Source organism: Cheilinus undulatus, linkage group 22 (genome assembly GCF_018320785.1).
Source record: "Cheilinus undulatus linkage group 22, ASM1832078v1, whole genome shotgun sequence".
NCBI classification, from domain to species: Eukaryota; Metazoa; Chordata; class Actinopteri; order Labriformes; family Labridae; genus Cheilinus; species Cheilinus undulatus.
In genome coordinates this window covers 12,260,976-12,275,145 of record NC_054886.1, presented here as the reverse complement: position 1 = coordinate 12,275,145, position 14,170 = coordinate 12,260,976, and the positions used below count along the sequence as shown (strand labels likewise).

The following is a 14,170-nucleotide window of genomic DNA, read 5'->3' as shown; positions in this document are numbered from 1 at the left end:
TAGGAAACGTTTGAGAAAAGGTAGAGACGTTCTGTCCGTCACATCTCGACGGGCCAGTCAGAGCAACAAACCACGTGATGTAGCCACTAACAAGCTGCGCATGCGCAGCTACGGAGGAATAAGGCGAAACATGGTGACTATAGACATGTAAGTACTCGATTTTTGACATTTTTTAAAAGAAAACAGCTCACTGCTTTTCTTTGTTCTTCTTTTAATGAAGAAATGTTGTCAAGTTCTGATAAAACTGGTGCTTTAGCAGCATCCACGCTAATCTCTTCCTCCATAACTGCATCAGCTCTTGCTGCGGCTTGTCTACGTCATGACTCTGCTGTGCCTGAAAGTACTGCCCCTCGTAGCTGATTGGTCCTGTCACTTTCTAAACGGTTCCAAACGGTTCAGATGGGAGCTTTGCAAGATGGATGGGCCAGTGAAAAACAAGGAAACGGGTGTATCCATCTGCTTTGCAAGGTTAAGAGTTTTGCGTTTTGGTGAATTGTTTGAAATTGTCCATACTTTTGGTAACAACCGTAACCATTTTCATGTTTGTAAAGCCAGCAGTGGGTGGGTTAATAGCATGAAGAAAATAGAGCAGACTTAGAATAAAACTACACAAAATAGGTCTAACATTGGGGTCATTTTTCAGAGTTGATCCCTTGAAGTGAGGGGCGTCCAAACTTTTTCCAGAGACGGCCGCATACGAAAAAATATAAGGATAGAAGGGCCACTTTCATGTGCCTCATCCTGAGGATTGTGAAGTTTGTAAAGCCAATCTTATGATGGTTAAGATTTGCTTAGTGATTGGATATGCTTAAATGTTAAATATTAATGGATGACAAGGCAAATAGCCAGTCATTTTAAGGATTTTAGGGAGGCCAGTCAGATTTCAGGAGGCCCTGACTGGCCTGGCTACTCTTGGTTCTGTCTCTAAAATACCATCAGTACTGCTATAAGCCTTTGTAATCCATCAGGACATCCAACCAGGAACCAGGAACCTTCTTTCTGTGAAGCAACAGTGCAATCCTCTGTGCCGATGTGTAGCCCCCCATCAGGACATTATAAATCAAAAAATTGTTTTTATGTTGGTTGCCAATGTTTTCTATTTACAGTGGTGTCTTCCATTAAAAACTCAAACCAAGGAATTCTTCTTGTCAAAATGTTTGTTTACAGACATGGCATGATAGCACTGCCTTGTGCTGAAACCAGGAAGTACAATACAGTCATTTGGCCCCCAGGCCATAGTTTGGACACCCCTGCTCTAAGTCATTTGAGATGACAAAATTACATCCATCTACTGAAAAACAATTAAGATTTATGAGTGAAGGTATATCATCCACTCCACTTAATGAGCAAGTTCTAGGCAAGGTCTCCCTTGCATTCATGCACTTGTGCACTGACTGCAAAATGTAAACAGTTCGTTCTTATATCCAACGAGGAAAGGTTAAACCATATAAAAACAACAGTTCAATGCACTGTTTGTAGAGTGCACTTCTTTTCCACTGAGTTCACCAGGAGTTTAACGAGAAAGACAGAAGTTTGTCCTCACTCTTTTTCTTTCTGTTTTTCTTCCTGCAATCTGAAGGTGGGGGCAATCCAGTTACTTTTAGAGGACTTTTCCTGCCCTGAAAGTAGTCTAGCAGCAGGTTTAAAAGAAAAAAAGAACAGGGATAGGAGGGATGACAGGGATAAAGAGCAGCAGCAGCGGTGACGGGAACAGTTTGTACCTGATATGCAAGCCAACAAGACACAGACAGGTTCACCCAGCAGGAGTGAATAGTGTCAGCTTGTCTTCTCTCTTTAACTAGTTTTTTCTTCTGCTCAGAATGAATACCCACATCGCAGCTTTCTTAGACATTCAAATTAACACATTTCTGCTGTTTTTCCACTTTCCATCTTGTTCTTCTGCCCCGTGGTCACAGTATCTCCCTGAAGTTAAAATGCAGAGCAAGTCTGACACAAACCAGCCGCCATTACCTGTTGCCAGAGCAACCAAACAACAGAATTAATGCAGAGAGGGCAAAAGGAAAGGAAAGACAAGAAAGAAAGAGCGTCTTTGTTTTATTTGTGGGGGCTCAACTATAACGGTGTGATTAAGTGGTTGGAAACGGACTGAAACAACAAAAACAGAACGTGGCAGAAGTGGTGAGGTGGACGATGAGGTCAGACTTTGTTACCGTCCAGGACATGAAGTCTTTGAAACACTGAAACTTTATCAGATTGGCTCATAACAAGAAAACACACCGAGGTGAAGCGCTGATACAGAAGTTTTCTTATTTACAGACCCACACTGGAGAAATATCTTCTGTTTTTGGACTCATTTTTTATTCTTAGTATTATTTACAGACAGCACAGCTGTTTCTGAGACAAACTGAAACATCACAGGGGATTGATTAGTTTCACATTTTCTTTTCTATTTCTTTTTCCATTTTACTGAAAATAAAGGGTCTGTTATATCAACTGGTCAGGAAGAGTTGCCTCTGCAAGTTAAATCGGGTTTATAAGGGGTATTTATACCCCAGTGCCATGCTTTCTGACAACAGTTATCAACAATGTTTTTACATTCTTCTTAAAATGATTAAACCTGAAAGTTTTGCTGGGATTCAGGATGACCCATGAGGCTAAATAAAAAAATGCTTTCGGTAGATTCCTACACTCAAAGATAGTTCAAACACCACCCTGCTGTCACATTGTCCAAACTTGCAGTGAAACACAAAAGCAGCAGTGCAAAATCACATTTTACAGTCCCTTCATACTCATGGCACACATTTAGGGAAGAAGAGCCAAGCTGCGCTCAGCCTGTTAAAGTGAAGCCTGTCTAACTGAACTCCTTTGGCAGTCATGTGTGCGGTACAGTGCGTGTGCGTGTGTCCAAGTGAAGTGGCTGGTTCCAACCACATTGTGGGTTGGTACTCCAATTATGGGTTTGACCATGCAAACACTCACTCTTTCTCAAACAGAGGGTGGCCCTTCAACAGTTTCACTCCATGTTTCAAATGCTTGCATAACGGGATCTTCTCACAGTCCAAAGCACATCTACTCAATGGATCTACCATCTCAAATTATTCCACACACTAGAAATGAGCTTGAACCTTGTAAAAATATTGCAAAAATACACATATGGATCAAGACTAATGTTCAGCCTCATGCTAGCATTTTTGTGTTTTTCACAAAGGAAACAGGATATCAAATATCTCCCAGATTATCATAGATTATATCAGGTGATCTCAGTGCCGGAGTGTGTTGCTGGCTGTACCACGAGTTAGCAGGTTTCTGCTTAGAGACTTTGCTGTACAGCTCCTTCCCACCTCGCCCACCTTCTCCCCAAATATTATTATTGTTGTTAACATTACCACCAGAACCTCCATGTTTCACCGGGGGCAGAGGCACTGGCTCCTTCCGAGCAAAAAGGCCTCTGCTGGGTTTTGGGGCTGTGACGGGTTTAGGCCACCTTGGAGCTGGAGGTAGTGGCGCGCCACGACCCAGGCCTTGCTGTGGTGGAGAGTTTCTATGAGGCTCTGATACTTTTCCATGGGAGGGGGTGCTGTAATTTCCCTCGAGCACCTCCTCCTGCCCCCTGTGATTGAGGGGTTCCAAACGGGCCTCATCATATACGCTCAACCCTGAGTTAACTGAGGTGGTAGCACCTCCTTTGGCGCAACCCTCTGGTTCATCGTATATGTGCTCCAGAGGAAGAACAGGAGTTGATGTAGTCCCTTCTGCTTGGCCTCCCAAGGGGCGCTTGCTATTGTTCACCCCTCTTCCTCCTGTGGCCCCGTTTAGACCCAGCGCACTGGTTTTCTGGCTCAGCTCTAGGCTGATATGATCATACACGTGAGAGTACAGGTCTGGTGGCTTCCGGTGGTTGCTGCCATCATGGTGATGCTCCCCTTGTACACCACCTCCTGAAGCCTCATCTACTACTGGTCGGAGGCGTGGGGTGGGCACTGGATGGGTAGCTGGGTTGTTGGTTTTGCTTTGACCCTTGATGCTGTCCACTGGGTCAGAGTAGAGGCAGTCAGTTCCATGCAAAGGAAGGCGCACAGAATCTACTGGTTCAGAATAAAGACCTGCTTGTTCATTAGCTGGGGAGTGACCTTTTGTTGGTGCTTGCCCCCTGGGAGACCTTGGAGGTGTCCCTCCACCTCCCAAATGGCTCAAAATTGTTGGTGGGTCTGGTAAACTCCTCCCTTTGTGTGCTGATGTTCCCTGTCCCCTTCCTCCTCCTCCATCCCCACCTTCTCTCTTTCCGAGCACCCCATCAGCAGAGCCCGGTTTGCTGCCTCCTGAATCACCATCTGCCTCCCGACTGCTGCAGCTGCTGCTGTCTCCACTTCCTGACCCCATCCCACTAGGAACAGCGTTGCGTATGTGCTGCAAAGAGGCAGGGCAGTCTGGATCGAAGTTGATGGGGCAGCTGAGGTGGCGCTCCTCTGCCATTGCCTTTTGAGACTGGATGGCTTGGTCCACCAGCAGGAAGATCTCATTGCCTTGCTTTGTCTCAAAGGTGAAATTACCAGGGCCTGAGTCACAGCGTCGCCCCGCCTCAAATGAAAACATCACCTAGGAACAAAAGGAGGTGTAAATTTTTTGCATTTTGTTCAGTTACATTATGTGTTAAAAGATGCATGCGCAAATGCCAAACTAAGACTGCAGGTATGAATGGTAGGAAGAGAAGTCATTGCACGTCATTTAAATTACTTCTCTGTGTGGACTTAATTATATTGCTTATGTTCCTCAGCATATCAGCTTTCTGTATTTATTTTTCAAAATCATTTCACGTGTCTAAGATGGCTTTCACACTAGGGGCCCAGATCTGAGTGCACTTGATCCCTAAGTCTGGTTCGTTTTGGTCAGTGTAGATGCAAACGAACCGGCCTGCTTGGGGAAGTATTCTCAGGCGTGATTCAAGTGGAGTCTGGCACAGTTCAGATGAGATGATTGTAACCTTAAATGCTAACGTGCATCTATACAGATCAGTTATGTTTTCTTCTTTTTTTATCCTTCATCAAAGGCAGTGTCAATTTTGATACATGCACACATACTAGTGTAGACAAACCATACAGACCCTGTAAAAGGTCAACCGTCATATTTTTGTCTTGAGCATCAAGGCAGTGATACAAAATAGAACAACCCAAGACTCTACAGCTAAATATCATATATGATATCAAGTCTCTGACCACATGTGCACACACTGTAGCTAAAAGTGTTGTTTACACTTTCTCTTCCTGTGTTGATCATGATGGTCTTGGCTTAAATTCAACAGAAACAAGGTCTTCATGACTTGTCACCCACCCGATCTCTCCCATATCTCCTCAGGAGCTTGTAAGGCCACACCAGGACGTTCTTCTTGGTCAGTGGCTCCTTCAGGATTAAGAAGTCACTTTCCGCTTTTAGCCAGTAGCTGCCATTCAGCCCGCAGCGCCCTGAAGCCTCAGTACGTTGGACACTCACCCAAAACTCGTTTACTGCCAAGACAGGACGAAAGAGGGGCTTTAGCTTTTATGAATTTAAATTCTCATGATTTCAGCTGCTCTTTTTTTTCTGCCATATTTTCTTGTAAATGCTTTTCTTAAACAGTCTTAAAATGTAGTTTCTACACCTAGTTCTTTAAGGTGTTAGACATTTAAAAAGATTTATGTAAAACTATGCTTATTTTGTCTCCCTACCCTCCTCTCTGGAGTAGTAGATGAGGTTTTCAGACATCTGAAGGTCCTTTGGTCCACCATTAGGGTCTGCAGCAGTGCTGTCAGTGCTGCCGCTTCCTCCCTGTGCACACCAGGAGACAGACACAGACAGTCACTAGCTGTTAATTACAAAAACTTTACATTATAGATTTTTGTCTTATGTGTTGTGTTTGAAAGTGTCAGCATAATCATTAAAAATATAAGTGGGGAGGGACAGTGAGCCTTCCAGTAGGACTGCTGGAAATGCAGAACAGAAAGAGAAAAAGGAAGACTTCGACAGGCTGACTGTGCTGGAGAGAATAAAGCGGATGAAGTCTTCCCCCTGGAAACTCCCTCTGGCTTCCTTTTAGCAAATACTGTCTCTGTAGCATGCATGTTTGTGTATGAGTGTACATAATAGAAGCTGTGGCCTGAATAGAGACTCCAGGGGCTGTGAGGGAAATTCTGGAAGATTTACATTTACACATAAACAAAAACAGCCTACAATCCCCGTAAAATACAATAGCTATAGCAGTTCTTAAGATTTTTCAACCAATCTACACTCTTTTTTGTTTGTCACTGAAATATTTTAGTTACTCAATAATGTGTTAACTTTTAAATAAAGTTGAAGACAGACATAAAGGAAGCTAGCTCTGAGAAAAATTGCAGCATACACCCACATTTCGTCACTCTGTTTCCTAAACTAAACACACTGTGTGCTTTGCTAATTTGTTTTCTTATACCTGAAATGCGATGTCACACATGGTATCCATCCAGTCCTTGGCGGCATTTTTCTCAGCAGCAAACACATGCGTTTTATCATTGGTCTCCACACAGAACGCTGCCATGTTTTCTTTGGGACAGCTCTCCATCAGTGCCGGCAGGATGGAAATGCACTCAGACAAGCGGATGATCTTCTTGTCAAGTTTTCTGGTTTTCTCATTGGAGCCACTTCCCGAGCCTCCACCTGCCCCACCTCCTCCACCTGAAGGCGAGTCGAAGAACTCAAGGCGAGCGATGCCATTTTGGCTGGCAGGATAGAGGACAAACCAGTTTTTCTTCCATTTCTAAAAAGTGAAAAAGGTGAAAAAGTTACATTATTTAACTGAAGGATGCATTGTCATTTTTAAATTAACTGTGCAACAAATGACAATAAGTTTTATAGATAATTTATTCATCTTTTATCTAACTGTTTTGTAATCAGGGTCTGCTACATGACTGCTTAGGTCTAAAATAATGCTGCTGCTATTCACAAACTGCTTAGAACCCAACAACACACCAGTATACATCTCATAATAGTGGAGCTTTTATGAGCTAAAGAGAGCTATATGAACAAGGAGAAACATGATTTGAAATAAGAGCCAGCACTGGGCTTGATCTGTATTCAATTCAATGTCCATTCTGAATCCTTTTAGAAACTCAGTGTAGCACTATTCTGTTATTAATTAGCAGCGCTGTTCTGATTCTGATACCAGTATCAGAAATACATCCGGTAGTGCTTAAATGTAGGTACTGGTATCAGCAAGTACATGTGTTAATGCACTGATCCGATACAATTTGGTTTGGCTTTGTATTTTGCTTTGTTTAGCCATGCTAACTGATAGCGCTATAAACCGGGAATCAATTCTTCTTTGCTGCCGGAAAACACTGCATGCACAAACTACCATTTTTAGAGCAGCAAAGAAGAACCAAAGGACTCACTGCAGCAGCAAAGAATGGTGTCTGCGTGACATTTATTCTTTGGATGTGATCATTAAAATGCCTTCCATACACGACAAGAAGTGACACAGTTAATCAAACGTTAAATAACTTTAGAACCATAAATCGTTGCCTTTTACTTGTTTTTTCCTCTTGAAGCTAGGCATTGTGCCCTCCCATTGACGCTATGATGCCTTTGAATCCATTGCGGCAAAATTTTTAGCGAGGCAGGAACTCGTGTGACTTTTCAGGACTTTAATGATTAAATCCACACCAGTTAACCCAATATTGAACATCTTTTATCCGTTTTAATCCAATTATGATCATGCACTACTGCTAACTTGAATGCTAACCATTGTACTGTTTACCCTTTGTGAGGGTCTGTCTGTGCATAGAGCAAAACAGAGAGAGAGAGAGAGAGCCTGTGATGCAGCCCCCTGTATTATTGTTATTTTAATATTTAGCAATAAAACTCAATAATCAGATATACAAGTTTAGAGTCACAGAGATGCTGTACTTCTTTATTCATACCTTAACCAAAAGTAGAACAAATAGAGGGAGAAAGGTGAGGTGGTAAAATAAAGAAAATCAGATTTGTCCGTTTTTTAAAATGTACACCTGTCCGGTTCACTCCTCTCAGAGGAAGGGAGGAACAAGCTGTATGTGGTTTGTTCAGATGGCAGTGGGGAAGGGTGAAGCACCCTCTAACACAAATAATCAAAAACTGACTCGCTGTTAATCCACAAAAGAAATGTGTCAAAATAATAATGTGGGTCTTATACTCTGCTACCTGAGGCTTAATGTAGGAAGTTGATGATGGTAAATCTGAACCAGTTTGAGTCAGATTGGTTGTACTCTTCTGTCAGAATCATTCTTTCCTCTGCAATCAGTCAGCAGCTGAAGCACGCTTATAGTCACAACTGCCTTTAGAGAAAATATTAACTTCACACCAAAATCATAAAAGGTTTGGAGCAGTGAGAAAATGAGTAAAAGTTTAACTTAATAACTAAAACTGGGACCAAAAGATATGAACCAAAAGTAAATATAACTATAAATAAATTACATTGAGAAATTGCACACAGTCACTTTCTACATTTTTAATTTAAAAAGAGAAATAAACTTCATTATTTATTTTTTTCCTCATAACAAAATGAATAAAACTAATACTTCTCAGTGATGTTTATATGTGGGTCAGGTTAAAATAATAACCTGCTTCAGACTAGGCTACAGGTGCACTGTCTTTCCCTTAGAGCAGAAGAGCGGAAGCAACATTTAACAATGACTTCTTCCTCTTTAGGGACGAAAAATAGGATGTGACCAAAAGGCCTGACATGCAGTGCTGGATTATAAGAGGCACAGTGAGGGTCTAAGAGCCCAGATGTTAAGAGCTAACTGTGGTGACACAGAACCCACCACTCACTGGGAAGTCCCTGTCATCCTTCTTACCTCCTGGATGTGTGTATGATCTAGCTCAGCTCCATTTCTCTACTGAGAATGTGTGCATGTGTGTTTTCCCCTAAATTCACCCAGCGGGGCTGACCCCACCGAACAGTCAGAAGTAAGTTCTGATATCAGTGGTCAATGGTTTAAAAATCGTTTGTTTGCTTGAGAAAATCTGACTCACTGAAAAACAAATACATACAACAGGTAAACGTCAAATGCTCTCGAAGCGTGAGATTTTCTTCTTATTAAACAAAACATGTAAAACTCATCGATAATATTTGTAAATTTACACATGAATGCAGCTGGAATACAAAAGATATTCAGCTCATCAACTACTGCTTCTTATGTGATGATCAAGGCTATTATAAAAGCATATCAAACTGCAGCCTTTAAATCTAACTACAATACATCTCAATACTTCTTTTTACAAAAATGACAGATTAATGCTGTTAATTTAAGGGTTATTTTTGACATTTTTTACCTACCAATAAAATGTTGCATATATCTGGTGCTGTTTAAATGTAATGGAGCATCTTGAAGACCCTGCATGCACGTATGAGGACATTACATTCTGGCTGTCCTACAACATAATTTCCACTGTTAGATTTTTGAGAAAATTGTCTAGACTGTCTGCTTAAGTTTAAGAAATTCATTTGAAATACTGGGAGAATTTGCTATGACAATTTCAGGAATTTTCAAAGGTATTTTTAGGAATACATCTTGGAAATTTTCAAGAATTTTGATTGAAAATTTGGGATAATTTTGTATTTTTTGAGAGCTTCATTGGGAGTATTTTAGCAGTGAACTTTTTTAGTATTTGCATGAAAATTTAGATTTATCTACCTTTGGGGGATTATTTTTGGACATTTCAGACATTTTTGTGTTAATTTGGGAAATGTATATTTAATTTTTATGAATGTAATGTAGATGTAAAATTTGTTTTGATTTTTTTTTAGTGGGATTTTTTTGTTTTTAATTTTAGGAATTTGATTGGGAATTAAGAAGGCGGTTACCTTTTGAAGTTACTAGAATCTAAGGGAATTTGTTGGCATGTGTTGGCATGTTTGGGGGGATTTTCCATAATTTCATGGAACCATGGGGAATATATTTTCACATTTTGGGAAATTTGCTTTGACATTTTGTGGATTTTTCTTGTAAATTTTAAGGAATTTAATGCCATTTTGGAGGACATTTTTATTAAAATTCAAGGTTTATGATTAGGTTTTATTGAATGAATGTTTTATTGATGAATATTTGAAAAAAATTGGGGTGTCTTTTACTGGAAACTTTAAAACATGTTTATAAATTTTTACAGGAATTTTTTTTTTGGTAGTTTCCTTGAAATTTAGGGAATTTTCTTTTGATATTGCACTTTATTTTTTGTCAAAATCAATTCCTATAAAAGACAAGACTAAGCTATTAAACTTATTAGGTCCAAATTATCCCAAATAAGCAGGAGAAGCTAAAAATGCGATCCAAGCAAAAGCTCTGGTCTCAGGAGGTTAATGTTCCTATTTATAGCATTTTCTGGTGTCACCTGCTTAAATAATCTATTAAAAAAACAACTAATTTGGCTAGCAAAGACTGAAGTGCTAAAAAAAACATTTTCTTCAGTAAACCCCTTAAAAACGCTCTGGTCCACAAGACCAGGATAGATCTGTAGATAGCTCTTGAAATCTTAGAAAAATGGTAAACGATGAGAAGGAGAAGGGTTATATACTCTGAGAGAGATGAAAGATTTGACATTTTACTCATGGTTAATTATAATAACTTTATTTTGAAGAAGGGTTAGTTTTTTTGTTGATTGAGGTTGGTGTACTGTTTAAAATGACAGAGTGATTCAGGCCCAACATGCATTACAAAAATTAAGCACTCATTGTAATGTGATGAGATCTGAATGATCAGGGTCATAAATTATGGCAAGACAAATATAATGTAATTAAATTAAACTTAAAGACACACTCCAGGTTTAATATGTCAATACACACACACACACACACACACACACACACACACACTCCAAACTGCAAACATTAACTGCCAGAAAAGACAGGAAATGTGTAGGACTGTCATTACCCAAGCTTTTATGGGCTTCCTTCTTCTGCATCCTTGTTCTGACACAGTTGTGTATGATATATGCTTATGTGTATTTGCATCTGTTTGTATTGTTTTCAGTCCTCTCATCATGCATTGCTGTGCACATCAGTGCAATTATGGCAAATCATTGTTGTTTGGACTGACCCTGATATCATAGTTATTAACTTGATTACTCATTGATTTCACAACATCTGCTTTTTTAATTTCAAATGTTTAATGAGATGCCCCGGCTCCCTTTGCTCCTCACTTAAATTAAAGTGAGAGCTCACGCTGTGCTATAAAGGAAGAGAGGGTGTGCTCCATTTACGGTGACAAACTTACGGGAAAAAATGAGCAGCGTACGAATTGTTTAATCATGATTATGATGGTGGGAAGTCGGAATTAAAACTGGATTGAACCCCAAACCCTAGTGTTCATGCAGACTCTAAAAAAAGAAGGAAATATTCAGACTGTAGGAGTAGGTTATGTGGGCAGGGAATTAAATATTAACCCCTGTTTTATAATGGCCTTGTGTGTGAGAAACAGATGCTCCATATAACACAGCGGACCATTATCGCACACTGATACACCGAGTGGAAATTATGCAAAAAAGATCTTGACAGAGAGGAGGGCTAACTTCCTCATTGATATTCTACCAGTTCATGAGAATGCAGCTAAACTAAACTACTTGTGTAACACGAGTGTTATACAAGTTTGTTCCCTTTTTAGTGACTCAGTCAGACGCTATAGTTACTGTCACACTGACCTATATGTTAACTGTCACAATTAAACACTGCTAAGAAATATTACACATCATATAAGTCATTTTTTCCTTTTTTAATCACTTTTTTTGTGTGACAAAATGTTTCAGTTGAGTCAGGCTGGAAACAGCAGTTAAAAAAATCTGCCTTGAAACCAAGTCAGCGTAATTTCTGATCATGTAGAAATAAGAAAGACGTTGAATTCTGTGTGACCATCTCGCATTATTCTAAGAAAACACAGATGTTTGTGTTTGTCTCTGTTGTCTGACAGTCTGAACCTGGATGGCTGCTCTGCTCCTTCTGTCAGCACTAAGGATGCAGTCACTGTTCTGGTTTTGCTTGTTTTTACAGAAGCTAACACTTGAAAATTACATGTATTATTTTTGGCAGCTGCTGTGGACAGGGTTATATTCCTCACTTGGAAAAAATGGCCGAGGAGCTTTGATTTTTTCACTTTGGGTTGCATATTTTTAAATGCTTGTAGACACATTTTTGTAAATGTTTTCTTTTTAGTAACATTTTTTGTACTCAACTTTCAATGAATATGAAAGGAAATAATTATAAATTAAATTACTTACATAAAAATCTTTTTAACATCTGTCATCGCTGAAGCTTGGCTGATATCTTATGAAGCAGTTATGTATGTTTACATACAGCACACAGAAAAGCGTGTGTTAATTTTGATTTTTCACAGAGAATTTCACACTGATTTTTACATTTGATAATTGATATGAGACTTGGTAAATTTCTTACAACATAGGAAAGGATCTATGAAGAGGAAAGAAAAACCGATTTGTCCATAGGGGGCAACAAAATCCTGAATTACTTGGATATCACTCGTGTCAGGACAGTACCTACTATCTCCAAAATCACAAGGGAATGAAAAGAAACGTATTTTTCAAATCATTTAATACTGAATGATCATAGTCAGCATTTTTTTTGACACTTTTAATCCCCCCAAAATTTGTTAAAACCCACTGACAGATGTAAAGGATGACTAATAGCACATATTTATAGGGAAAAAAATTAATTATGAAAAATTGAGATATGAAATTTTGGCCCAACACCAGTGACATATTTTAATCTGAATTATAATTACTGTAAATGTTTTTTTTTCTATTTCATTTTCCCTAATATTACAATTGTGATTTAACCCCTTAAAGCCTGTTGTATTATATTTGATACATACTTTTATGATACCTCTATCTAATCAATATGATCATAAATTACTAAAAAAAAAAAAACTTCTGAATACAATCTGAAAAATGATAAACAAAAAAATGCCCTCATGTGGATTATCAGTTATCAAAAACACCTAGCATATCAAATGAGATAAAAATAAATAAATAAATAAATAAATGTTAAATTTTATGGAAATTTGGATTTCTTTGGATTTCAGTAGAAAGTGAAATAAACACCTCAGTTCCAAAAAAAAAAAAAAATTAGAATTTTCTGGCTATAATTTGTTTTTTCAGGCTTTAAGAGGTTAATGTGCAGTTATTTTTATTTTCCTCATCTTATGTATTGTTCAAAAAACACAAGCAAATAAATCATTCTTTACTATAACCAGCACCACTTAAACTAGGGATGAAAGATTTGGGGGAAATCTGTCGATTTTGTCTCATATAGCAAATTTAATATGAATTGTTATACCGAAGGGGGGTGATAATTTTTTGTTATTCTTGTTTTGATTAAGAAAATCATACACATGCACAGTTTAATCATGATTTTTGTAAGCTATTCTAAAAAGACACACTTCAATATGTGCAGAGCAAAAAAATGTGCTGCAGAAAAAAAAAAAAAAAAAAAGGTATCAAACGGATGTTTTGACACATTTCAGGTTAAGGAAATAGTGGACTGCCTACGATTTGAAAATTGAAGCAGGCCAAATCACGATTTATTCTAATTCTTGATTAATTGCCCAGCCCTACCTCCCTACCTCTGACAGAAAAGACAGCATGAACTCCAGCTGTTTGAACCTAACTTGGCCTCTGTCTGCCCGTTTATGAGACCAGCTGCAGAAACTGAGTACAACATTTCAGAGAAATTAGAGAAAACAAATATGAGCAAAAATAATTCAGTCTCAAAAATCTAAATAAAAATACTGAAGATTATTTCCACAAGTCACTCATTTTTGAACATTCTGACTCCAAAATGACATTTCAGCTGGTTAGAAGCCTGCAGTTCCTTTCCTTCATGATATTTCCACTCCTCTCTCTCCCTTTAATCATCATCCATATGTAGTTTATTCCTAATAAATTAAAATGCAGATACAACTAATTATGACTACTCAAAAAATATTCATTTGTGAAACGGGACTCCTCAGAGGGTATCTGAGACTTGTAAGCAGCGGCCCAGACGTCACTATACCATTTATAAATAACATACACAGTTAGGCTACACATATTATTTTCAACCAGCTACCTTACTAACCTAAAACTCTAAAATACCCCAAAATAAATCTTTAGATCCTAAATGTTCTGTGACAGTAGATGATGGCACATAAAAATAGTATTAAAAATTAACTGGAGC

At 38.8% G+C, this 14,170-nt stretch overlaps 1 protein-coding gene across 2 annotated transcripts in view; it reads right to left on the bottom strand.

Annotated features, from left to right (window-relative positions):
- Positions 1–14,170, bottom strand: part of dok1b (docking protein 1b) — a 31,671-nt gene that overhangs the window by 10,614 nt on the left and 6,887 nt on the right. The window contains exons 2-5 of one of the 2 annotated variants that reach the window (XM_041779374.1): positions 6,404–6,727; positions 5,664–5,763; positions 5,290–5,462; positions 3,348–4,557 (exon numbers count right to left, since the gene is read on the bottom strand). In XM_041779374.1, coding sequence (XP_041635308.1) covers positions 3,348–4,557; positions 5,290–5,462; positions 5,664–5,763; positions 6,404–6,727 — 1,807 coding nt within the window. Of the gene's footprint in view, positions 1–2,300; positions 4,558–5,289; positions 5,463–5,663; positions 5,764–6,403; positions 6,728–14,170 lie in introns of those variants that run through there. The other variant, XM_041779373.1, reaches the window with a different exon arrangement.